The sequence below is a fragment of the Protopterus annectens genome, chromosome 7.part0, assembly GCF_019279795.1.
Source record: "Protopterus annectens isolate FY-2018-M chromosome 7.part0, PAN1.0, whole genome shotgun sequence".
Classification (NCBI taxonomy): Eukaryota; Metazoa; Chordata; order Ceratodontiformes; family Protopteridae; genus Protopterus; species Protopterus annectens.
Window position 1 is genome coordinate 1464485209 of NC_056739.1, and position 25942 is coordinate 1464511150.

The 25942-nt window shown below is 40.1% G+C and overlaps 1 protein-coding gene across 1 annotated transcript in view; it reads left to right on the forward strand.

Moving 5' to 3' along the window:
• Window positions 1–25942, forward strand: part of ITPR1 (inositol 1,4,5-trisphosphate receptor type 1) — a 2510606-nt gene that overhangs the window by 825183 nt on the left and 1659481 nt on the right. The window contains exons 19-20 of the mRNA XM_044076407.1: window positions 17183–17434; window positions 24770–24911. Of these exons, the coding sequence (XP_043932342.1) occupies window positions 17183–17434; window positions 24770–24911 (394 nt within the window). The remainder of the gene's footprint in view (window positions 1–17182; window positions 17435–24769; window positions 24912–25942) is intronic.

Here is a 25942-nt window from a genome sequence, read left to right on the forward strand (position 1 = left end):
AGAAAGGAAGCATTGTAAGAGTTGCAAGTACAAAAGTTGGCATAGTTGTATTGTATACAAAACTTTTTAATGCAGAAGATCTCATTGTGTACTTTTGTTACAGCTTCATTGGTGTTATTTTTTGAACAAAACACATTAGCCTTATGAAATTTAGATATCACTATAGAGGCTAAAATGTCAGTTCTGTCCAGGTGGCTTGCCTGTTAACTTGATGCATGTAGTTCATTTGGTGCTCTGATTTCTAATCATTTGGACTCGAGTCTTGTATTACCCAGTACTGGTGAGGCCGTACCAGGAAACTATGATAAGACTGTCATGCTTCACGCATATATATGTTCATTAATGCACCAAGGGCCACATTCACAGCTTATGTTCCTTTTGAGTAAATGAATTGTGAAATCTAAAATAGGATTTACTGTTTGAATTGACTGCAAAACTGTGATGTGCAAATACTTTGAGATGAATTGTAAACTGAGCAGCAGAAAAAGTACAGCTGTGTAAGTTGAATTTACCAGTGAATGTTTGAATGATTGCTGCTGCAGTAGCCTTAGTTATGTTTTTAATTCTGCCAAGGATATAAGCCAGCCAGCTTCCAAAGCTTCAGGAGCACCTTTCACGTGCCCAGATTGTCAAGCAGCTCGAGTTGAACTAACTAAAAGACAAGGTTGGGTGCAAAGCCCTTCAAAGCTTTCCTGCCAGCAGAAAGGAGACTGAGTCCAGAAAGAACTATGCTATGGCTAAAAAAAACCCAGATGTCCATACTCTGGCATTAAAAAAAAAAAAAAAAAAAAAGTTAAAAAACAAGGGAGATTGAGGGAGAGGGAGTAGTAGGTACTGCAACTGTGATCATTTGAACATCTATTATGGTAGGTTCAACTTGTTGATCACTGCTACAGTAGCCTTAGCTATATGGATAAATTGCCATAGCTAACTACATATTTGCAGGTGAAAGGAGAGAAGTCCAGGATCCTCTGGAGAATGGTCATAGCAAAGCTTGATCTGGACATAGAGAAGGAATCAAGCTTACAGTGATTTGTAAAAGTATATACAGAGAACCAATTAGCAGCTTGTAGAAAATTTCTAGAATTCACCCTTTTCCAAAAGACCCATTCATGAAGCCCAAGGCCGTGGTAAAGTGGGCCTTGATCCTGCCTGGAATATATTTGTCTTGTGAATATAACAAAAGGTAAGGGCCTTAGTCATTTGGAACGAGTCTGTTTTACCTTCACAAGAAATACACAACTGATTTAAAGATCTGAGAGGGAGTTCTGTCAAGATAGTACCAGAGTTGTCTGTGGGCATCCACTGTATAGAGTATCCTTTCACCCTCCCTTTTAGATTCAGTAGTGAAAATTGGGAAATGGATAGTTTTGGCTTAAAGTAAACGTGGATACCACTTTTGGCATAAAAGAAAAATTAGTTCTCAAGAAGCCCTGTCCTTATGGAAAATGAGGTAGGGTTGACTCACAGTAAGAGCTTGCATCTCAACTACCCTTCTTGCATAGGTCAGAGCAATCAGTAAAACTGTGTTCCATGCTAAGAATCTTAAGTCAACTAGATAAGCTGTTTCAAATGGGGCAAGTGTTGTATTCTGTGTAATATAGTTAAGATCCCAAGGAAGGGGCCACTGGTTAACCTGACATTCTTATGTAAAAACTTTTTAAAGGAACATTTTGACATTAGATTGCCTTAAAATAAGCGGATCTAAGGGCAGAAGTGCTGATATGGCTGATAAATTTACTTTGGAAGAATAAGAAAAGCCATAGGATAGTAACTCACAAATATTGTAAAACCAGAGAGCAGCTAGCTCTGAATGTGTGCTGGTTGCATGTCTGCCACCATCTTAAAAAAACTTTTTTCTATTTGCCAGTATGATTTTCTAGTAGCAGGCTTTCTTGCCTCCATTAGTACCTGCTGCACATCCTCAGTAAACAGATGCCGAAAAGGAATTAAAACATTTCATCCAAGCAGTCAGTTGAATACAGTTGATGTCTTAGTGTATCAAACACCCCTGTTGTGTGAGTAGATCCATTCTGCGAGGAAGCTTGTGATGATGGTTATTTCTAAAAGAAGGGGGACCTGCATTTGCCTAGGCCAGAAGTGTCACCACAGTGATCTTGGGGATTTCTTTCTGAGTCTTCAGAAATATCCAGGATGTTAGTGGAAAGGGTGGAAGAAAAATATAGGAGCATTCCTGTCCAATGAAAAGAAGGCATCTGTCTTCCAGGCCTACTTGTATAGAGTCCTGGAACAGAAGCTTGCCAGTTGATTGCTCAAAGAGGAGGCAAAAGGTCTACTTGAGGAGCTGCCCACTGGTGGATCAAACCCTGGAAGACTACCTTATCTAGTTTCCATTCGTGTCTGCCCTGTTCCTTGTCTGCCACATATTTTTTGCTCTGGAAAATAGGATGCTTGTGGAGTGAGATTGTGCTGTGCAGCTTAGCCCAAACTAACATGGGTAGTCTGCAAAAGGTGTACAACCTGGTTCACCCTTGCTTGATGTACCCTAAGACTGTGGTATTGTCTGAAACCACATTGAAGAGGTCCTGGGTGCCAAAGATTGTTTAGAGTTGTCTCAAGTCCATAATGTATATGGTGACAGCTTTGGAGCAATAAGGGAGAAGGGGGGAGACCTGGTTTTAAGGATATTTGTTGTCTACACCAAAAGGTTTCTCTTCTGACAAATCTCAGCACTGGGATCTGAAAAGATAGGAAAAATGTGGATACCTTGTAGCCTGAAATGAGCTATAACTGGAGCTAGACACTTTGTGAACGCTGTTGGTGCAGTTGATGGTCCAAAGGGTAAGGTAGAGAACTGATGTGATCCAAACATATCGTACCATAAGGAATGGCTGGATGATTAGGGATGTAATGACAGTCTAGTTTTACCAGGAAACTTGAGAGGAAGAAGTGTTAAGATCGTGAAGTGACAATTTTTGACATTGGGCGCTATCACAAGTAAGTTTAGAAAAGAAAGATCGAGAACTTGTCTGAGTATTTTCTTTCTTTGGCAGTAGGGCCATCCTTTAATAAAATGAACACTTCCCCTACTCGTGAAGGAGGAACTTGGTTCTACATGTCCTTGGGACAGCATGTGATGAACAGGTGGAAATGAGTCTGATCTGGAGGTAGAGGAGTGACCCGTGGGAAAGGAGGAAGTTCTTCCTGTTGCCATCTGTAATCTTGCTGAATGATTAGAACCATGTGTCTGAAGCACTCTGCTGCAAAAGAAAGAGAAAAGGAGTTTCTTTATGGGGGGAAAAAAGTTGGCCAGGGTGGGAGGGGGTCACAAGGTGTCTTAGTCAAAGATATTGGACTGTCCTTAGTTTGGGGAAGTTATAGACTCTCTGCCAACTCCCTTGCTATTCCTTAAACATCTGTTTAGCTAAGTTCTGCTGAGTCTCTCTCTTCTGTTTTCTGTAGAAAAAGAGAGAAAGTTCATCCCCTTGAGAAATTCAGAAGGACACCTGAACAATCTTGGATTCCACGGATCTTGCCCTTTTCATCTGACTTTTTGATCACTTCTGCAGCAGAAGGTTTTTAAAATGTCATTTGGAAGGTTTTAAGAATACAGCCATGCAAATCCCCTTAAGAGTAAGTGGCCATATCCCTGGAAGCAGTATCAACAGTCCTACAATACACTGCAAACAGTTGACTTGTGCAAAACAAAACGTTGTTTGAAGCAGATTGTTCCTCACAATAAGAAACTCTAGATAAAACATTCCTCATGCTTTCAATATTTGTATGAATAAGCTTTAATATATTAACCTAACATTTCAAAATTCTAAGTGTCCACTTTTTCCCCATATCGATCAATTTTCCTATCCTTATCAAAGAGTAGGATTAAAATTAACTAAGAGCTTAGCAATGTGACTAAGGCTGTAGTTTGGGCCAGGTTTGGGAATTGTGTGTAAAATTTTAAGACTGAGGAATTTTATAGAGCCTGCCTTCCTTTTAAGTGACAGATGGCTGACAGGAAAATTGCTAACAGCACACTCATCCTCTAAAGACAGAATAAGAGGAATAGGTGTAGGTTCTGAAAAAGCCTTCTGTAAAAGTTGTAGTATTTTCTGAGGGACTGAGAAACCTAAGTGTTCTCCCGCTGAAAATACCGGCACATTTTAACAGAAAGAAACCCCCCACAGGGAGAATAAGAACTGGAGCTTTCCCAAGTCTGACTTAGAAATCTGAGGAAAAAAGTCTGTCTGTGCATCATCTTAATATTCAGAATCTTGAATCTCTGCAGGAAAAAAGAATCTCTCTTTAACCGGAGACTACTTTACAAGAAAGGTGAATAGCCTTACTTAAGTACTGAGCCAGACCCAGTAAAAAACACTCCTGTCTATAGAAAATTGGAGTCAGTATGTTTTTCTGTTGCATTAAACTAGAAAAATGGGTAAGCTGTTACTAATGACAGTAGTTGCTCCCCAGGGACGGGCACAGAATTCAGGTATAACAGGGAAACCTGCCCTGTTTTTTTCCCAGGACCAACAAGAATGGATCTCCCTTGCCCATAGAGGGGTCTTCAACATCCAGAGAGGATGTGACTAATCCCTAGTCCATAGTGGCTGTAGGTACTATATCAGAGGGATCTTGTGTAAAAGATGAGTGATCTGAGGTGTAACAAATGGCCACAGTGGAGTAAACCCACCTGCAGTTAAGGGAAATTGCTAGCCTGATGTAGTGCAAAGGCTGTTGCTTAACTTTTTCTTTTTGTGGTTAGGACCAAACTGTGGGACTGGTAGTCTGTTCCATGGTCAAGCCAGAAATAGAGCCGCTTTCCTGAGAAAAGCAAGCAGCAGATACCTGTAAAACTAGCAGACCAAGTTGTTTTGACAGGAATGAAATGGTAAAAAAAGCATTCAAGCTTTGCCAGCCCCACCAAGCAAAAAGCACAATTTCTCCACTGAAAGGTGTGTTCAGTTAACGCTACTTTTAAAAGTACATTAGTTTTAAGGCAGTCAGTTAAAATACAAAACGCCTAGCTTAAAATTAACTTTCCTGAAGAGGAAAGCGATAGAACATCAAATTTCATAAAATGGAAGCTTAATTTATCTTCCCAGCAAAGAAAAGTACAAACCAGTCATAGATCCTCAATCTGAGTGTACTCTTCAGCAACAGGAAGGCTCTTAAGGGCTTCGCACCCAAACTTGTCTTTCAGTTAGCTGAGCTTGAGCAGCTTTGACAGTTTGGGTGCTGTGGAAGCTGCCGGATGTTGTATCCTTCACAGGATATAACCCATATAGTTATGGCCACTGCAGTAGTGATCAATATGCACTTTTATAGCTCTCCCAATGTGAACAGTGTTAAAAGCCAGTCAAAGCTACCAGTATGGGTGACATTCAGTTACTGGCTAGTCATTACACTGGCTGGATCCCAGCAAAGAATGCATTTTGAGAGGAAATAGAGAAAAGTGAGAAAAAACAGTGGCTGTTCATTTTCTGCTTTAATATATCCGATGGTTTCCAATAATTTAGAGGAGGGAAAAAAATCAAATGGACTCCTGTACTTAAAATAAGATTGGGAAAATATATAGTCAAATTGCAAAAGACGGAAAGAATCAAAGATGCTTTAAGCAGAAATTCAGATGAACTGATAAACTGAAGAAATCCGAGGTTGAAATGAAGGGAAGACTGGCTGGCTGAGGCTTCTCAACCATTTCAAAACTAGCAGACAGAACCCACAGAGAACCTGTGGGTTTCTGTTCTACCAGAGAAGCTGTCAGGAATACATTGCATAAATTATATGAAGTTACAAATAAGCAACTGGACTTGTGATCCTCAGCAATATTTAATTCATAGAGGGCACATGATATGTATGCTTAAAAATGGGCCATAAAGTGGCTAACAGCAATATTAGAGGTAGTCAGAACAGCAAAAAGCTATTACTTAAACTGTGTCAGTGTGATGTGGAAAGTAATTTACTGTACAGTAGAATGAAAAGAAGCCATTATATCCTTGGAGTCGGTGGATGTTGAGGCAGGTGGTGAAACTCTGGTTGCAATGTCCAGCTGCCTTCACAATGTTTTCCTGGAGGATTGTGTAACTTGCTCCTCAGCAGGTTTTAGTACTTCACTCATTAAATGTAACTGTCTACATTTTAGTTTAATGTTAGTCCATCCATGTACTTTTAAATGTTTACTAAGAATTTACAAGTTTTCACATCTTGTAGGGGAACAGAGATAAGGACAGCGTCAAAGTGGAAACACCAGTTTCAGCATGTGCTTTCAGAAGGATTAAACCTAACATTAGAATAGGTAATGCTTGTAGGTATTTTATTTGGGGTAACTCCACCTTTTCTAAATGTGTATATTTTTGTGTATTGACTGCAATTTTAAAGGGGTTGTGGGTTTAAAAATGTTAAGCTTTCTTGAGTGTTGAAGTGAAAAGTCTGGAAAATGAGCAATGGGCTCAAGCAGATAAGTAACAGCTTACAAGCTCAGCCTGTCAACATTAGTGTGTGTATGAAATTTGGAAAAATTTCCAAAATAATGATCCTATCTAATGTGTGAAAGTAAGCTTTTTTAATCATCTTTAGATGTGAAATTTTTTAAAAAACAGCAAAGGTACGTATATAGTGAGAAAGAAAACCATATTAACATTTTCTTTTCATGCTGTATACCGATGTCTTAAATTTTGATTCACTCAACATTACATAAAATGCTCATTTTCCTGCCTTTAACCTCCGTCGTCTTCCTCAGCATTATTCTGTGTGTATTCCCACAAATTCCATGTATTTCTGTGTAATTTGTTCTTTTCCTTTTCTGAAGAGCTCATATCTAGTGATAATCTCCTTTTAAAGTGCACTTTGTTTATAACTGGTTTAGATTTTGATTTCCATATTTAGTAATTGCAATTTTTGGTAGCCAATAGCATTGAAGTTGGGCCTTACTATGTCTGGGCAAATCAGATCCTCTATTCCATATCAAAATAATCCTATTTAGTCAAGTCTAGTGCAGAAGCCCCCGTTAAAAACGGGGTAATTTAATGGGGCATATAAAAACTGCTTGTTAACTATAGAAGTCAGAGGAGGTTAGGAAAAGGTGGACAAGAGACTGGAAAAGCAATTTACATGGGGAACAATAAGAGGACATGTGTATGACTCGGGTATGCAACAAAGTCCAAAATATTTAGGATTTCTTCTTGGAAGTGTTTGCATAGGTATTTTATACTACAAGCAGGCTTAAAAGATTTTTTTCGTCAAGGTAGATAGCAAAACTTTTTTTTAATGCTGTTAAATAAATTCTTCCAGATCTTTTTTCACTTTCTTCCCTACCATCTTCCACAGTTCCACAAGTATACAGTCTGTCCGTGGAGACATTCCTGCCTGGTTATATATCACTGTTCTCCTATGCGCCTAGCTAAACCGAGCCTCGTCTACCTCTAGATGTAGATTGCATGTTGTACTGTCAAGCAGTTTTGTATTTTGTGAAGTCATTGGTCTTTTAAATGTGTGTAGACTGGATTCTTTTCAGTGACTGCTGCACACGTTAAAGTAAACAAGCCCTTTTTTTTACAAGATTTATTGGCTTTACATTGAAGCAAGACATCTTATGCATGATAAAAGCAATTTTAAGTAAATATTATGTGGTCTTGGGCTGGTGGAGTTTTAATGTACTGATTTTATTTGTAGAGGTAAAATATTAAATTCCCTTGTTTTTAAAAGTAGAGATTGGATTTATGTCCTTGGCTTGAGCTATGGACAATTTTTAAAACAAATTGTTTTGAATGATGAGACTGAAGCGGATACTTAGTATATATAATTGGGTTTGGAAGTGGACCAGCTTTACTTAAACATATTATGGGGCTCCCCGCCCAGTACTTCACCATAGGCATCTGCGTAGTATGTCTCATGTTGGATATGGCTCTGGTTCCATGTTCAGTAAGACAAAATTATTTGAGTAGCTGTCTGTAGTAGCTTAGTAATAGAATCAAGGCTACACTCAGACCATTTTACTGATGCCATTTTCTTATGCTGTGCATAAAATGACCCTTAACGTCTAAACACAGTATCTGTAATGCCTGGCAGTCCAGACTTTGAGACACCACCTAACTACTGTGTGCATAACAAATGGATAGCTGTATGCACAACTTATCTTATGTTTAATATGCAGTGGCGTATTCCCAGTATGTCCTCCATTGTGGTGCAAACGACCTGATAATTCAAATTCTGACATCCTGAAAAAATAACTATTAAACTAAAATGAATTTAAAAACAAACTGTTGCACTTTTTTTTAAATTTTTTTTGTAGAGACACTTCTATACCCCTGCTATTTATATGTATCCTTGTTCTTTTGAGTAACAAGAAGACTTGAGATGTAGTCAGTACATATTACTTATTTGCATGATTTGTGGTTCTGGAGTACTGTCAAGTCTGAGATGACCTTTTAACACAACACTAGTAGCCACCTGCTAAAAGTTGTATACGGGACAACAATCCTTTATTTCTTAAATTAGAAAAAGATCCTTTCTAAATCTGTTATATAGACTTGTATGTGTAGAGAGCCATGGCACATGTGACTGTATCCTTTGACCTGTTAAGTAAGTGCAGTTACCATTCACTGCTTTCTTTAAATCTTTTAACAGAATAAAAGTAGGGCTGGTGAAGGTTAAATTTTTAAAATCCAAAAATAGCTGATACATGCTCTGTTTGTATTGTGTAACATTTGATTACATCAGCCTTCTGAAAAGACAAGGATTTATTTAATCATTTTATAAACAACTTGTCCTGTTTGGGTCACATCACAGTTGGTTGCAAGGTGAGCAGTGTAGACCAGTCTTTTGCTCCCACAAGTGTCTAGTTTATCTGGTGAACTTGAGCATTCTTAGACTACCTTAAAGAATACCTCCAACTAGTCATAGGTTTGCCTAGGCATCTCCTTTCAGGTGGCAGTGCCTGAACCACTTGCTGTAGGGTATGCCCAGAGGGCTTCCTCACTAGGTGGCCAGACCACCTTAGCTGACTGCCCAACTTGAAAAAGTGGCTACTGTCAATGATCACTGTCATGAGGGGCGAGCCTAGCTACCCTGGGAAGTAACATCCTTTCTAATGGTTAACATCATGATCTCCATTGTCACTACTGAATGATTATACCTATAGGTGACTAATGGGGTTGGTTGACTGCTAAATTAAGAGCTTTGACATGTGATTCAGGCTTCATCACAACAGTCCACTGCGGTGCTCTGCAGCATTGCTATTGCAGTAATCCATTGCTTTATCTCTTGATACCGTCTGCCTCTCTTGATGAAGGTTAACAAGATTTTCTCTACCTGAAACCCCCTCAGTCCCCTGGATTACAAAGCTGTCCATTGCATAGATCTGTCTACAATGAGGGATAAATATACTCTCCATTTATGGGATTCCGACAGACAGTGACTTCAAAAGCTTTCTCTCTCTCTCTCTATCTATTATATATAGTTGCTGAATTTACCTGTGTTAAGTTGTAGCTGTGTAATTACTTAGGGAGCATCTCTTCTGAACTCTCATGATAGCTTTTGCAGGTGTGAACACAGCACAGATACAATGATGGTCTAGACATTCCTCTGAACTTGTACCTCCAGAGTTATAACAAGAGTTGAAGGTCCCAAGTTAAGTACAGTTTGTAAATGTAGATGCTATTACCTTCTCAAATTCCAGTTTTAAAAGGGATAGATCAAAGGTTTGAAAATGTGTGTTGGGGGTCTGTACAAAATCCAGGTAGTTGAATGGTACATTGCACCAGTTTCTTTATGGAACAATTTCATCATACCCAGTTAAAATCTAAACTATCCAATTGTACACTAAGTAGGGTTGCCAGCTGTCCGGTTTTTGACCGAACTGTCCGGTTTTCAGACAAATTGTCCTTTTTTTGTGCCGCAGAGAGAGAAGGAGAAAGTATGTATATCCGGCTGAAGCGCGATGGGGACATACACTACTACTACACAACAAACAAATGCTTTATTTTCTGCTATAATGTTTGTAGAATATCACTGGAAGGCAGTACTCCCGGTGGGAAAAACGTATTTTTTTTTATTATATCCTACCAACTACACTAAAGAAAGACAAAAGAAATCTTATAGCAAGATTTAAAATGCTTAAGCACTCCAACATTGCCCAGTGTTGTGTTGCACTGTAGTCAGACTGATTTTAGAACTTCACCATGCAGTGTATACAATACTGCTGTAACTTTTAACCTGATTTGTCCTCAGTCCAGTCTGCATCTTCGTAAACTTGTATTAGAGATTGTTGTGTGAAGTTACCTGCTTTTCTGAGATTATAACGCTATACTTTTGAAACATAAAACAAAACATATTACCTGAAATCCATTCATCCACAACCCTTTATCTTTTTTTATATATTGTTGACATGTAAAGAAAAAGAGTGGGAGGTCAGTCCAGTACAAGATGGCAGTAACACTTAGCAATTGACCCCCCACCCAGGCGCGGCGCAAGACTGGAAAGAAACTTAATATCCGAAGTATCGACGGAAATGTTGAAAATAAATAACTGGAGAAAAATGCACCATATTGACTTTTTCATAATATACATACTTAACAGCATAGCTGCAGCAATGGCAGTGCACTAGTTCTTTTGTTCTTTTCTTCTTCCTTTAAGTTTGGCAAGTCATCACAAAATAGGTGGGGCATTGGTGGGAGGGGGGTGGAATGGGTGGAGTTTGTGTGATCGGCGTGACTTTAGTCCAGTTTAGCCAAAAAAAGAAAACAGGTACCTAACACTAAGCACACACAACTTGTTCCTCTCTAATTTCTCTATACCAGACCTTTTGACTGATATGGAATTCACAGGATGCCAAAATATACAAATGTTTGTATATTTTAATAGTCACACACAGCTTGGAAGTTGTTTGAGGTGTTATGCCTAGAATTACTTAAATTTCTAGTTTTTACATTGCTTACAATTGTGTGTGGGCTCTTTAAATCTGATACATTGGAAGTTGCATGATAATGAGATGCGCTTTAAATATGGTGGACTATTCAAGTGAATCTCATCTGATTAAGTTTATTACAGACAAAAGCATTAGTTGTGGTTTTAGTGAATAAAGTTGCAGTAGTTGCCATTTCTTGGTCCTGCTGCATTTTATTGTGGATTTTACAGTTTGTGGTTATTGCTTGAAATTTTGCTTTGTAAGGTTTCTTTACATGAAAACGCTGACATTGGTTTTGGTGAGCTGCTCTTATGATATGCTGAATGTGTACGAATTCATGCATTTTAGTCGTGTGGTGCTGCTATCATTTTGTTCCATTCTGTTTGGGTAAAAAATTGCTTCAAGATGCAGTGTCTGTTCCGTTAGTTGACATTTAAGTATAAGTTTAAGTTATGGTTCCAGAAGACAGCATGCTTTCAGATTCACTGTTTGAAATGTTAAGCCATGATGTTCATAGTGTTGCACTGCTGCAGTCATCACACTTGGGTTATCCTGTCACCAGGCGGTCCCGTAGTCGGCCAGAGTTCCAAAGTCTTGGTCCGGCGTCTGTTGCTGTCGCTTCTTCCCTGACATCAGTGCGCCAGGTGTATACAAGAGGCATCCAATGCCATTTTCTTAAGTCTCTCTTGCCGCGTGGTGCCCGAAGCAGAAGCAGTTCACAAGTGCCGGTCGGCCGACTCCTGAGATTTTCAAATCGAATTTCAGACCGAAGTCTTCAATAAAGCTAAGTACCCCATTGGGGAACCTTTTCTTGCCACAGTCCGATGGCAGAAAAAGTTAATTGCATTTCTTGTGGGAAGCAAATACCTCATAAGGACTTTCATTCTTATTGTATTCCTTGCTTAGACCCAGACCATGATGTCACAGGTTGTCTGTTTTGTGCTAGGTTTAATAAACAAACTATTAAACGTCGGTTTGATTTTGCCCGACATTACTTGGGTAGGAAGTTCTTATTATACCATGCCGTCGGAGCAACAGACCAGAATGCATAAAAAATGCAATGATAAGGACAGGCAGCAGAGACCCAAACCAGACTCAGAGGCCTCTGCTGGCCCAGTCGCCGGTTCTCCGGTTTTCAGTGAGGCACCTACGCAGACCCTGACGACCTCTGATTTAGAACCTCAGGCAGCATCCGATTCCCAAGCTGAGATTACTAGGCCTCCACAGCCTTTATCTTTAGGCCCTTCCGACTCCATGACCGAAGGAGATTCTGGTGCAGTTGAAATGCCTTCAGCTGCAGAAGGTGTCTTCAGGCCGACTACACTCACTATTAAATCCTACGCAAAGCTGAAAACCCCTTTAAAAGCAAAAAAGACTGTACAGCAGTCTCCAGTACAAGGCCCCATGCCTAAGAAAGAGATGCTTAAGATGGCTGAAGATTTAATTACCCTCATCAGGGGTTCCCATCTCCCTCCTGATAAAAGGCCAAGACAGGAGGAGGATTACGTTTCCTCTGACCAGGTTTCAATTTCCTCAGATTCTTATGAGGAACAGGAATACTCTTTTTCCCCCTTATGAAGACTCTGATGCTGAAGAGTCTATTCCTTCAGCTTCTCTCCCAGAAGACTACTCTTTTGGGGAAACTTTACATACCATGAGGGAACATTTCCATTGGGAAGGCCAGGATTACTCTGATTCTAAGAAAAGGCTCAGAGTTCCTTTTACTACCCCAGCACAGTCCACTTGCTATCCCACCCGTGTTAGACATTGCGGATGATGTTTATTCAGAATCTAGCCTTAACCCAGATTCACTACCTCCTGCACCAGCCAAACCAGACAGATAAGAGTCCCTGACTCACACAAATACTTACATAAAAGCCCTGTTGCTGACCCAGCAACCATTTCCCAGGGTCCCAAAGGGGTTAAGACCTCTATTGCTAAAAATCCTGTACCCTCTGAAAGGGATTCTAGAGCACTAGACAGAAGGGGAAAGAAGGTATATACCTCAGCTATTCTGGCTATGAGGGCCTTAAATTGCCAGTTTCACATGCTGAAATATCAGCAATACCTGATGTCTCAATTAAAACAAAAAATGATCACACATTCAGAGCAGCCTGATTACAAGGAAATGCAAGACTTGTTGCATGCAGCTGAACAAGTGGGAAAACATACTTTGCAATGTGGATTTGATTCATTGGAAGCTTCTTGTAGAGCCGCAGTGACAGGGTCTGTCATACGTAGGCATGCTTGGTTAAAAGAACAAACTTTACCTGATCATGATAAAGCAAAGTTATTGGATGCACCTTTACAGCAGGATGTTTTATTTGGTGTAAAAGCAGAAGAGGTTTAAAGAAGGTGGAGGATAAGGCAAAATCTATGCAGACTGTCAAGTATTTATTATAGGTCCAACCCCCTCCTTTCAGCAGAAATTGGCCAACCAAAAATTGGTCCTTTCCAGCTTCTGACGGACCACAGAGGGGCAAATACAGATGCCCAAGGGGCAGAGGTCAGTCACAAGGCCCTTACAAGCCTCGACAATGGGGTACCACAACCCAGAAAGGAGGAGAAGACTGGTCTCCAGCTATCAGAAGACCAACATATAGTGACTTACCCCTCAGACCGCCAAGCAAATCCCTCTTGGCAGCTCCCTTGGGAGGAAAATTAGCACTTTTTGCTGACAACTGACGCACCATCACAAAAGACAAATGGGTCCTAAATATTGTTTCACAAGGATACAGATTCCACTTTCACACTTTACCAAGGATAAAAGGAATGCCAAACTTGCTGCCAAATCAATGGGCAGAAGCTTAAAAACAAATTACAGCTCTCATGGACATCAGAGCCATTCAACGGGTTACCTATACAGGAGCAAGGACAAGGATTTTACTCAAGGCTCTTTCTAGTTCCCTGAAAGGACAAAGCCTGGAGACCCATTCTGGGCCTCTCAATTCTAAACACATCTGCAAGTACCCAAATTCAAGATGCGAACACTACAGCAACTTCTTCCCATGCTGGGCAAGAAGGCTTGGCTAGTAACATTGATCTCAAGGAGGCATACCTGCATGTCCCTATCGGACAAAATTGCAGAAGATGCCTCCAATTTATTGCAGGTTCAACCCATTACCAATTTTCTGCACTGCCCTTTGGCTTATCTACTGCACCCAGGGTATTCACAAAATGCCTGGCACCAGTAATTGCATACTGCAGACAAAGAGGAATTCAAATATATCCATACTTGGATGACTGCCTTATTCAAGCAAAAAGCAAGGACCTTCTTTTAAAGCATCTGGCGTTTGTCAAACACCTATTAAGTTGCCTAGAGTACACAGTAAACGAAAATAAATCAAAACTAGTGCCCTCACAAGACACAATATTCCTGGATGCCAGCTTAAATACAACGGCCCAGATGGCTTATCTCACGCCAGACAAGCAAGGACAACTGATTCAATTCTTCAAAATGATGGCAACAAAGACCCAACTCCCTGCAAGAAAAATTCTGCTGGCCTTGGGATTCATGGCATCTTGCATACTACTAATACCATATGCAAAACTGTATATGAGGAAATTACAATGGTACCTGAAAAGCGTATGGACTCAACACAGCCACAGCTTGGAAACAATAATTCCACTCATTCCCTGCCTTCAACAGGAGTTCCTATGGTGGGCTAATGCTTGTCACCTCAACAAGGGTCAGCCTTTTACCTTACCCACAGCCAGGCAAACTATAACAGATGCATCGGATTATGCCTGGGGAGCACACATGGCAGGACAGTGCATTCGGGGCAAATGGTCTACAGATCAAAGGCATCTACATATCAATCAAAAAGAGATGCTAGCTGTACAAAATGCCCTAACAGATTTAAAGGATCTCCTACATCCAGGACAACTCCTAATAAAGACGGACAACACCACAGTAATGTGTTACATAAGCAAGGGGGCACACATTCCTACCCCCTGTGCAGGCAAACAATGACCTTGTGGAACACAGCACTGACCTACCAAGTTCAACTACAAGCACAATTCCTGCAAGGAAAGAAAAACACATTGGCAGACTAAGCAGAAATATCATGGATCCTCCCGAGTGGAAACTAGATCCACAAGTATTCGCAATGATAACTCAAAAATGGGGGCGCCCAGACATAGATCTGTTTGCCAACCCCCAAAACTACCAACTTCGGAAATTTTGCACAAGGACATATACCACCCACTAGCATGGAAAGTGGACTTCCTGTCATTCATTTGGAAAACATTAACAGTGTATGCCTTTCCTCCACTGCCTCTTCTAGCAAAGGTGCTGCTGAAAGTCAGATTAGAGAGGCCACAAATAATGCTCCTTGCTCCAGACTGGCCCCACCGACACTGGTATCCAATACTAAGGAACATGGTTCAAGGCCCACCATGGATTTTGCCTCAAATTCCTCACCTGCTCACTCAGCAAAACAATCAGATTCTACACAAGCCAGCTCAAGACTTTAAATCTGACTGCATGGCAAATTACCTAAACAACCAGTCAGCACTTCTCTCTAAAGCTGTTATGGATGTCATTCTGGAGGCCCCAGCACCAGGAAAACCTATTCAGACAAATGGAAAAGATTTTGTGCCTGGAACCAGGCTAAAGGCCAAAATCCCCTTGTTCCAAATATTCCACAGATTATACAATATTTAACTGAGATGTTGCACAAAGAACTTTTTCATCTATTAAGATCCACGCCTCAGCTATTTCAGTTCAGTACAACATGGATCCTCCTATATTTTCACATCCACTACTAAGACAGTACCTCAGAAGGTATAAGGACATAAGACCGCCCCGAAGAGCACCAACTTGGGATCTCAACTTTGTTCTGGAAAAACTTACACTGCCGCCCTTTGAACCAGCTTTTACAGCTGATTTACAGTTTCTATCATGGAAAACTGCCCTGCTGCTAGCAATAACTTCAGCACGAAGAGTCTCAGAGCTACAGGCCCTAATGGCAGTGGAGCCTTTCATCATTTTTCATCGACAGAGTCGCCTTACGAACTAACCCTTCCTTTATGCCAAAGGTGGTATCCAGTGTGGCCCTAAACCAAACCATTCATTTGCCCACCTTTTTCCCAAACCCCCAGAACAAAGGAGAAAGGCTCCTACACTCTTTGGACATTCACAGGCAATTACGTTACTACTTGGATAAAACTAAGGCTTTCAGAAAATCTGACCAGCTCTTTGTGTCCTATGCTGTAGGATCACAAGTAAAAGCTATCTCAAAACAGACCATTTCAAAATGGATAGGACATTGTATCCGTTTCTGCTACACACACCATGGGAAAACCTGTACCTGGTAACATTAGGTCCCATTCCACCAGGGCTACAGCAACATCAACAGCCTTTCTCAGAGGGGTACCAACCAAGGATATTTTGGAGGCTGCACCTTGGAGTTCAGTGCACACCTTCACCAAGCACTATCACCTCTATACTCTAAAACCAGAGCTGGCTTTGCCACTGCAGTTCTGCAAGTCCTACTAGCTTCTCCAAACCCTGTTTAGTTTCACCGCCCATCCTTAGCTTTGGGATTCAACCCAAGTGTGAGGACTGCAGCAGTGTAACATGATGAACATAGTTTTGTACCTACCATAAATGTAGATGTTTGAGTGTTCACACTGCTGCAGTCCAGGTTACCCTCCCTCCATCCCCTCTGACCTAGCTGAACTTTTCTGTACCTTTCTGTCTTGTACAACCTTTGTGGTGTATTTGCTTGTAACTGAAGGTATTGCTTTTATTTCCTTTATATGTTTAATTAGCAATATGTATTGCCTACCTACTTGGGGGCACCTGACATCTGGGGCAAAAAAAACTAAAGAAAATGGCGTTGGATGCCTCTTGTATACACCTGGCGCACTGACGTCAGGGAGGAAGCGACAGCAACCGACGCCGGACCAAGACTTTGGAACTCTGGCCAACTGCGGGACCGCCTGACAGCAGGATAACCCAAGTGCGATGACTGCAGCAGTGTGAACACTCGAACATCTACATTTATGGTAGGTACAAAACTGTACTTTTTGGCTCTTAAAGGAAAAATACTTTGCACTTGTACAGACACGAGAAATTGTATCCATGTTCTTAAATGGTCTTTGTGGAAAGAAAAGTTTGGTAAAGCTTTAGTCTTGTGTTCTAATTTAGAGCTGACTTGCAGCTTTGCAGATGCAGAGCTTGAACTATATTAAAGCCACCCAAGAGTAGTAGAGGAAATTGGATGAAAAAGCACTTTCGTCAAATAAAATGTCTGCATTTTGAGAATCTTCTAAAAGATGTTTATTTTCTGACTGACTTGTTTCCAAAATAAGGTATCAGCTGAACCTTTTTGCTCGAATGTGCCTTGACCGCCAGTACCTTGCGATCAATGAGATATCCGGGCAGCTGGATGTGGATTTAATTCTTCGGTGCATGTCTGATGAGAATCTTCCTTATGATCTGCGAGCTTCATTCTGTCGTCTGATGTTGCACATGCATGTGGATCGTGATCCTCAAGAGCAGGTGACACCTGTAAAATATGCCCGCCTCTGGTCTGAGATACCATCCAAGATTGCCATAGATGAGTAAGTACTTCATGACTCTTAACATTTTTCAGAGGCTTATGCCCATAATTATAAGATGTCATTTTTAAAAATGAAGTGCTCTTAAATCTAACATTTTTTAAGTTGTGTAGCTTGTGTGTCAATCCTCAAGTCTTTCAACCTCCTGAATTCTTATCTTCCATAAGAGATTTGAAGAAAATATTATTTACTCTAAAATCACACACACAATTAAATAACCATATTTAGGTATAGTGTTTTCTTACAGATTTGTCATTGCATCCATACACATGACTTCTACATTTTCATCTCATGAGTAACCGTTACTTTTCAGTACAAATGTGCAGGTGTGCTGGTCCTCTTGGTATTTTTGGCCAAAGCATCGAAAACAAGCCCAAGTAATGCAAGTAGTTAACCTACATGATTGGGGCATGTACATTTTAATGGTCCAGGATGTCCATTTTCTATACTCTGGCAAAATGTTTGGGTCACACTTGTGGTTTAGGTGGTTTAGAAATTGACATTATCCACTACCGCCTCACACACAACTTCAGTGTGGACAGCTGTCTAAAAGAATCATTCAAGTTATCTGCTTTGTTTTGTCAGAGACACTGCAGGATTCCAGAAAGTTGTGCATCACTATCTTAGATGGAACTTGATATATAAAACTTGTAAAAGGCTAACAATCTGTGTTTGGGAGTAAAAAAATAAAAATAAAAAATACTAAATCACTGTTTTAAGTTAAAAAAAAAAAAAAATAGAAATGTTTATATATATATATATATATATATATATATATATATATATATATATATATATATGTGTGTATATATATATATATATATATATGTATGTATATATATATATATATATATATATATATATATATATATATATATATATATATATATGTATGTGTGTAAAGGCTGTCAAACAAGAGTAAAGCTGTGAACTTCAAGTTGGCTCCAGTGGGTGCTTATTTGCACATTATATGGCTCACATATGCAGATGCCTTCATGTAACATTTGTACATTTCCCCTGCAGCTTCAAAAGATCCTGGAATACAGCAGGCTAATGATGGGTGCCCTCATAACATGGACTCTTCAGACAAGTCTGTGCTATATGTACAGCCATGTAAAAACTAAGTCTGTTAAGATAAAAAGATTGATAGCCTTGGAGGGTGAAGATTATACCATTCGTCTGTGTAGCTGAAATTGAGAAAGGGATGATCCTGGAAAACTTTAAGTAGATCCAAGATACTAAGAGCATTTAAGCGAAGGAGGCATCAGAGTTTACTTGAGATACCTGGGGGGGGGGGGGGGGGGTTCAGCCTGGAAATGAAAGATATGGCATACCAAGGTTTGTTAGTAGGGTTACCTTATGTCCCTCTTGGGGCAGTTGTCTTGTGGGAAAAAAAATAAAAAATGATGTCTTGAGATTTCAGGGAAAAAAAATTTACAAGTTTTAAATTGTATATGAAGCACCTAAATGTATGAAATAGCATAAGCAACTCAAATTCTATAAGAATAAGCTTTTATTTTGGCAAAAAAGTGAAGATCTGTCCTATGCACTATTCATGTTTTTCTCCCACAAAATTTCATGTTTCTACAAAAAATATCCCATTTTGGGCAGTTGGAAAGGTGTCGGTCCCAGTTAGCAGTGATGCATCATAAGGAGAGAATTCAAATGCCACAGTTACTGAAAATCTTGGTACAACCATGAACACTGGAGGCAAATAGAAAAAGATTACCAAGCAAAATATGAGGTACTTCACAGTAACCTCATGAAACAACAAACTGAGGAATGATGGCTAGTGGGGAGTTAACACATTGCAAAGAAGGCAACAAGTCAGTCAGGCCTAGGATATGCTGTTAAGTTCAGGAGATACAAAAAGTTTGCCTCGCAGTGCCTTTTTAAGTAGATACATAATATGGGTTCTATTTCCCAAGGTTGAGCAAAATTGTTGGAGGTAAGGCAGAAGAGTTAAGCAATTAAGGACTTATTTTCTGGACATGCTCAAAATGGTCCTAGTTTGTTAGGCCTTAAGAAAGAACTCTGTATAACACATTTACACTAACAAATGAATTGCTTTAACCTGGATACTGAACTAGTACTGCCTAAATATTGTGGCCTTGTTGGAGGTGCTAATGTTAACGATGACCACATTCAAAATTGAAAATTTGACAAAATCCTCAGTTTTGACAATGTATTTGAGATCACAACCATTCTGCAATAAATAGAAACAAAATTAAACACGAATAGTAAACTACACTGCAGTGTTTGTGGAACTGCTGGAGTTGAACACAAGTACAGGAATGATTAATGAAGGAAGGAAAATAAGGCATGTGCTGACATTGATTGCAGCACCCCAAAGATAAACAAAAATGTCTCCCATAAAGATGGCATAACTGTAATAGTCTAAGTTGGCAGTGCAATTGGGATATTTCTCCACCTGCCCCCCCTGCTTTCCTGACTGTCCCCCTGCCCACTTTCATTTCAGTCTGCCTGCTCCCCTTCCTTCCTTGGGCTTCTACAAGTAAGTTGGGGTTGCTGTGGATCTTAAGGGCATCCTGGGGTGTGGTGCTGGGAGTTGCTTCTGCGACCGATGGGGGAAGGGTACTGATGACCTAATCTTATTCTCCCTGTCCCCCACCCTGGCTTTCATGAGAAAGAGGCTTACTCTTCTCTGTGGTTCATGCCTTCCCTCGTGGAGGGTTTGAGTGTCCTCCCTGAGTGGACAATATCCGTCCTTGCCAGCACTTCAGATACCAGAATCATTTATCAAAGCTGTCGTGATTCATAGTTGAGGCTTTAGCCATGATGGCTACTGTGCAGACAGGATTATACAGTGTACATGGGTATTCATTACTGTTCTGAAATGCGATTGTGAATTTAACTTGAATGGTAAATTTTTATGCAAAAACTCTGTGAAAACTATATGCCCTTTTAATGCTTGGCCAAAATATTTAAGGTTTTAATTTTGTTTGAAAAGCCCTGCAACTTTATAAACGCATGCAGAAAACTGCAGTCAAGACATGCTTGGTTTTTGTAGCTAGAAGAAATTATCACATACTTTTTGGGGTAGGAGGGCAAGCTTTTCTACACCTACAAGTCCCCCTTGTTATGTCTTCACTCTGAGGGTTGTCTAGACATGGAGAAAAGGTGATTATTTAGAAAGTAATTGCCCTTCAGGAAGCTGCATTCTTGGTTTTAGCAAGAAATGTACATTTAAAGGTGACATATTGACACTGTATGCAGTGAGCAGAAAAACATTTATCAGAAGAAGCCTTGAACAGATGAGAGAAATAAGCAATTTCATCTTGAACAAGTGAGGGAACCATGTTACTCCCACAACGCTATCGGTGCATTCCAGATGTCAGATGGCATTTCCTAGTGGCAGTTGCTTGCTGATGCATGAAAGTTGGAGAAGATTTTCAGTGTTTGTGGAGTGATGTGTAACGCAAGTTTTAATTCTTTAGGATATGTTTCTACTTGCAGAGAGGAGGGACAGACCTGGTATTTCATATAATAGGGAGATGAGCAGTCCAATATGCACTGCTTAAGGGAATGCTATCACCGGTCCCTTTGTGTATTACATATGTTTAAAACCTTAAATAGTGGCTTTTCACACTTCCAGTACATAAGGTCTTGACTGTTTCTGTGATGGCCTAAGTGTCAAGTGTAAATGCAAGATCCAGTTTTACTTAAGTGCCTTGTTTGAGTCTGCACATGTTAACATTTTATGTAATGGGGTATGCTCCATCTTTCAGTGGCCTTGAGTACCATCACTGGTACAAAGCTGAGATTAGTGTGCATTCCACAACTTTGAATGAGGTGGTGGCATGACTAAAAAGTTTGAAAGCTTGAAAAGTGTGTGCCAGCAATGCATGAGAGAGGTAACTGTCAGTCTTTAATAATGTTCCCTTTGCAGTGATTTGGAATATTGCAGAATTTGCCAGCAGAGTGCGATTGCTTGGAGATGGTTTTACAGTTTGTTTATAGCCCAAAGAGGGTTCCCCTTAGGTTATATATATATCCTGGGTACGTAGAGGAATGTTATTACTGCTAGACTGTATCTGGTTAATTTGTAACTTAAATATGAAATCTTGGAGGTCTCTGTAAAGTTGACTAAATGTTGCCGAGTTTGTCATGTTGGCCAAATACTAGGCAGAATTTTGAATGTTGCATCTATACTAGACACAAGTGTGGAAGGGTTATGTTAAAGTTTAGGAGGTGTGTTTAGAAGTGAGTTTAGGAAGGTTTTGTAAATGTAATGGATAGTGCTGTTCCTGAAAAGGGTGTGCAGCCACTTTTGGTGGAGAATGTTGCCATTTTAACTCTGTCCAGTAAAAGGCGTGTTTGCAGTTATTTGAAAAGCTGAATGCAGTAGCTGTAGATGTGCAGTGTGAGTGTCCCCTGATTTGGAGCAGGATGAGACTTGGACAAACTGCTTATTTTATGGATTTTATCTATCTTGTAGATTCTATAATGACATGGAGTCAGACTAGGTGCTTGCTCTGAAGCTTGCCATATAGGTTCATATGTAAATATCAGGCTGTTGGTCTCCAGACTGTTTTAAGTCTGAACAGTATCCAGAAGTCAGAATCAAATACAGTCTCCTAGATCTGTGAGGCTAAGACCTTAAATATTATACCAAACCTATCCCCTGAAAGAGAAATGGCTGCTTGCAGGAATTCCAGCAACATCATTAAAACTCCTTGGATAACTGCAGCTAAAACCATGGTCCTGTGCAGGTAGAAAGGGAGAACAATCAGTGGTGGGGAAACCAAAATGAAGTCTGTGAAGGTAAGGTGCATAAGATATAGGGAACTGTAAAAATGTATCTAGTCGCTGTCCATCCAGGCATTCTAGCTTCCCTTATCAGCTACACCTTGTTAATTTCAGTTTCCCTGCATCAGAGGGGGATTGGACAGTCTTATGTATGTAACTTAAGCAGGTAACTTGGCATTTATAAATGCATACTGGTCACTAGATGTTCAGTGGGCACTTCCTGTTATCCTTATCAGTACATCTTTCCCTATAATTCTGTGCCTGCAAAATTCAGATAGTCCAAACCATTGTTGTTGTATTGAGCGGGTGAAGCATTAATTACTGTCAGTTAAAATGTTATCCAAAACAGTAGGAGGAGCTGGTTTAGGTGATGGGAATGTAGTTGTCAGTGTTTGCTTGCAGTGCTTGGGTGACTGGTGGTGGTCCTATTCTGCACACTGGAAGGTATCACTCCTGGATATTGGCCATAGTATTGAGGTCTTGTGGAAGGACCATTTGTGTAGTTTATGCCAAGCAACACAGATGTGGACAGAATACCATGTATTTGTGAGCATTAAAGTGCTTATCACCTACTTAAAGGGTACTTGAGGGTACACATTTTAATAAGTTTGCCTGACTGAATCCCATGACTTGTCTCTCACACAAGTAGTCCAGCTGCGTTGTGGGAGGGATAAGTGGCAGTAGACAGTGATGGAAAACATGCAAGCAAAAAAAAAAAAAAAAATCACTTTTCTTGTTCATCATTAGCATTAGGGTGTGGTTTCAGTTTTTTGTCCCTTATCAGTAAAGGGACGTTTTCTTACACAATCCAGCAAAGTTTTCTTCAGTTAGCATTACATTTGGTTCACCTCCAGGTAAGAGTGTTTTGATCTTGCTGGTAATTGAAGCTGCTAGAAAGCGAGTCATCCAATGGTGCACAAGATCCTTTTCTTCGTGGGTTAGCAAGCTTATTAATTTGCAGGTTGAGTGCCTCGGACATCTAATTGATATGCTTTTTAGTTACTCCAATGCAAGCTTCTACCATTCTGTTGCCCCAGAATGTGAAATAAGATTGTTTCCCAGCACTGGCTTATGAAGCAGTTTGGCAGGAGTTCTGTATATGCTCATGTCAAGGCTTTCTACTACTCATGAATTTGTTATACCAGACAGCTTCATCTGTCCTTTACTTAAATTGGTTGGTAAAGTGGATGCGCGGCTTTTGGAAGTTGCTTGTGTGCGGCTTTTGGAAGTTGCTTGTGCGCGGCTTTTGGAAGTTGCTTGTGCGCGGCTTTTGGAAGTTGCTTGTGCGCGGCTTTTGGAAGTTGCTTGTGTGCGGCTTTTGGAAGTTGCTTGTGTGCGGCTTTTGGAAGTTGCTTGTGTGCGGCTTTTGGAAGTTGCTTGTGTGCGGCTTTTGGAAGTTGCTTGTGCGCGGCTTTTGGAAGTTGCCCCTTTTTGGTATTCATTACTACAACATCAGAATATTGGGAGTTGTCAGCCCTGTAATGAATCCTTTGGTAATACATAAGGTGTAGATTTCCGGAAGGACCTGACCATATTTTTTATCATACAATCTCAGACCTCTGTCGACCAGTTTGTTCATATCCTTTTCTGTCTGCAGAAAGAATTTGAGTGCTTTCTCAGCATCACATGCACGTTGCTGAAAGCTTAGCATCTTGGGGTGCATGAGTTCAAGAAGCCAGATTACTTTTTTCCACTTCTGAATAAAAATGGTAATGCTCTGGCTGTGCAGATCATAACAGTTAGTATGCTGATTGCAATAATTTTGGTTTCTGGGTATTTAATCAGTGTTAACATAATGTAAAAGGCAAGAGACACGGATTGTGGTTGATACCAGTTTTTATTAAAAGAATTCCATTGATGACATTTTTCTGGTCTCTAGAATCTGTTGTCACATATTAGTCTTATTATTTTAACCATAAGTTGACTTTCCTTTGTTTACCTCATTGCTTCAAGACCTATCCATATGAGCCCTTTATTTTAGGCGTCACTCTGACTTCTGCCACCCAGGGAGCTTTAATTGTATTTCTTGGGATTTTGAAGTTATGGCAAAATAGTGAGGGTCTTCTGTAGTAACAATTGTTTGATCTACACATTATTTTTGGTATCTTTTTCTCACCTGATGTAGCAAATGGACTTGCAATAAGTTGGGTAAGAATATATATTTTTCATGTATTTGTGTATTTGCTGCTTAGAGTTGAACTGAGAACAGTGGCTTGGCACAACTACTTAGCCTTCATGTGCTTGCAGGATACTTGACTGCCCCTGCTTGTGAGTGCAAAGATTAGTTTGTAAGAATGTGTGAGCAACATTTGTGATATCAGAAGGACAATTAATTTACCCATTGCTTAGTATACTCACTCATATCCACATCAGCTAATATAGTTTGTAAACATTTCTGTACAACTTTCATTGCAATTTAGAACTACCCTAGTTTGAGAGTGATGTCAGAAATATGCAACATTTCCATATTATCTTGGAGTTCTTAAGTGGTGGTTGTGCAAGTCATTTAGAAAATGTTATAAACAATATGCTGGGCAGCAAAATGATGCAATTTTTTTTTTGCTTTAGCTATGACAGCAGTGGAACATCCAAAGATGAAATCAAGGAGAGGTTTGCACAAACCATGGAGTTTGTGGAGGAGTATTTGAGAGATGTGGTGTGTCAGAGATTTCCTTTTTCTGACAGAGAGAAAAACAAGCTCACTTTTGAGGTAATTGCTGTAATTGTATTTGTAAATGCTTTGTACTTATTTCACTGCTATGCAAATCTGAACTGCAGTGGAGGTCAAAGCACTGCCTCTTCTGTTTTTACCATTAGATATCTGGCTGTACCCATTTCTGGATATCTGTTGGAAACCTTTTTGTCTAAAGCTGTAAAAGGTGAGGTGCAAAACACTGCTGCTCCTGCAGTATTTCTGGACCACCTGCCATATGCCGTTTAAGTTTGAGGGGTGGAATATTTAGGGAGAGGGAAGAGCTGGCATTTGTTGGAAAGTTCTGGCATTTAGTTTACATTATCAACCTCTGTTTAGAAGGTGTAAACAGTGAACTTTATAGTGACAGATTCAAGTCATTCAGTTAGATTTTGTGTAGGTGGCTCATCTGTTGGAGCCGATTTCTTACAAAATATCACTTGACAGCATGTCTATGTGTTAGATTTTTTTATGGATTAGAGTAGCATTTGTCAAATGATAGAGGAGAAATTTTCTGTGAAGTTTTGTTTTTACATCCCCACAGGACTGAGCCTGATTACTCTTCTGCATGCACCCAGTTTGCCCATTCATGTCAGGGAATCCGGGGTCTCCTAGCCCAGTAGTGTATCCCTTATTGCTAAAGATGACTCCATGAGTTTTTTCACTCGTGTTGAAAGTCTGGTGATAGGGGAGAAGGACAGCTTTGCTTTTCTGAGCTTTTCTATAGGTGCCCTGGAGAGGAAGCAAGTTCCGCTTAGCAACACAGGCTCATGAGACTTCAACTCCATGGAACAGATAAGTGCTTCTGCTAGGTGTCAGCTGTTTTCCAAGCCAACCCTCCCCTCCCAGGACTGGTGAGCTGCAAGGAACTGTGGTCTCATTCCTCCGTTGACAGTTGATAAAAGTACCTAAGCTGCTGTTTGAAATATGGTCAGATGTGTGACACAGGTGAGGCTTTATCCTTCAATACAGATAATTGGTCAAGGTATGTGCGCACTTATAGTTGTGTATTTGTTAGATGTATGTGTGTTGTGTGTGTGTATATATAT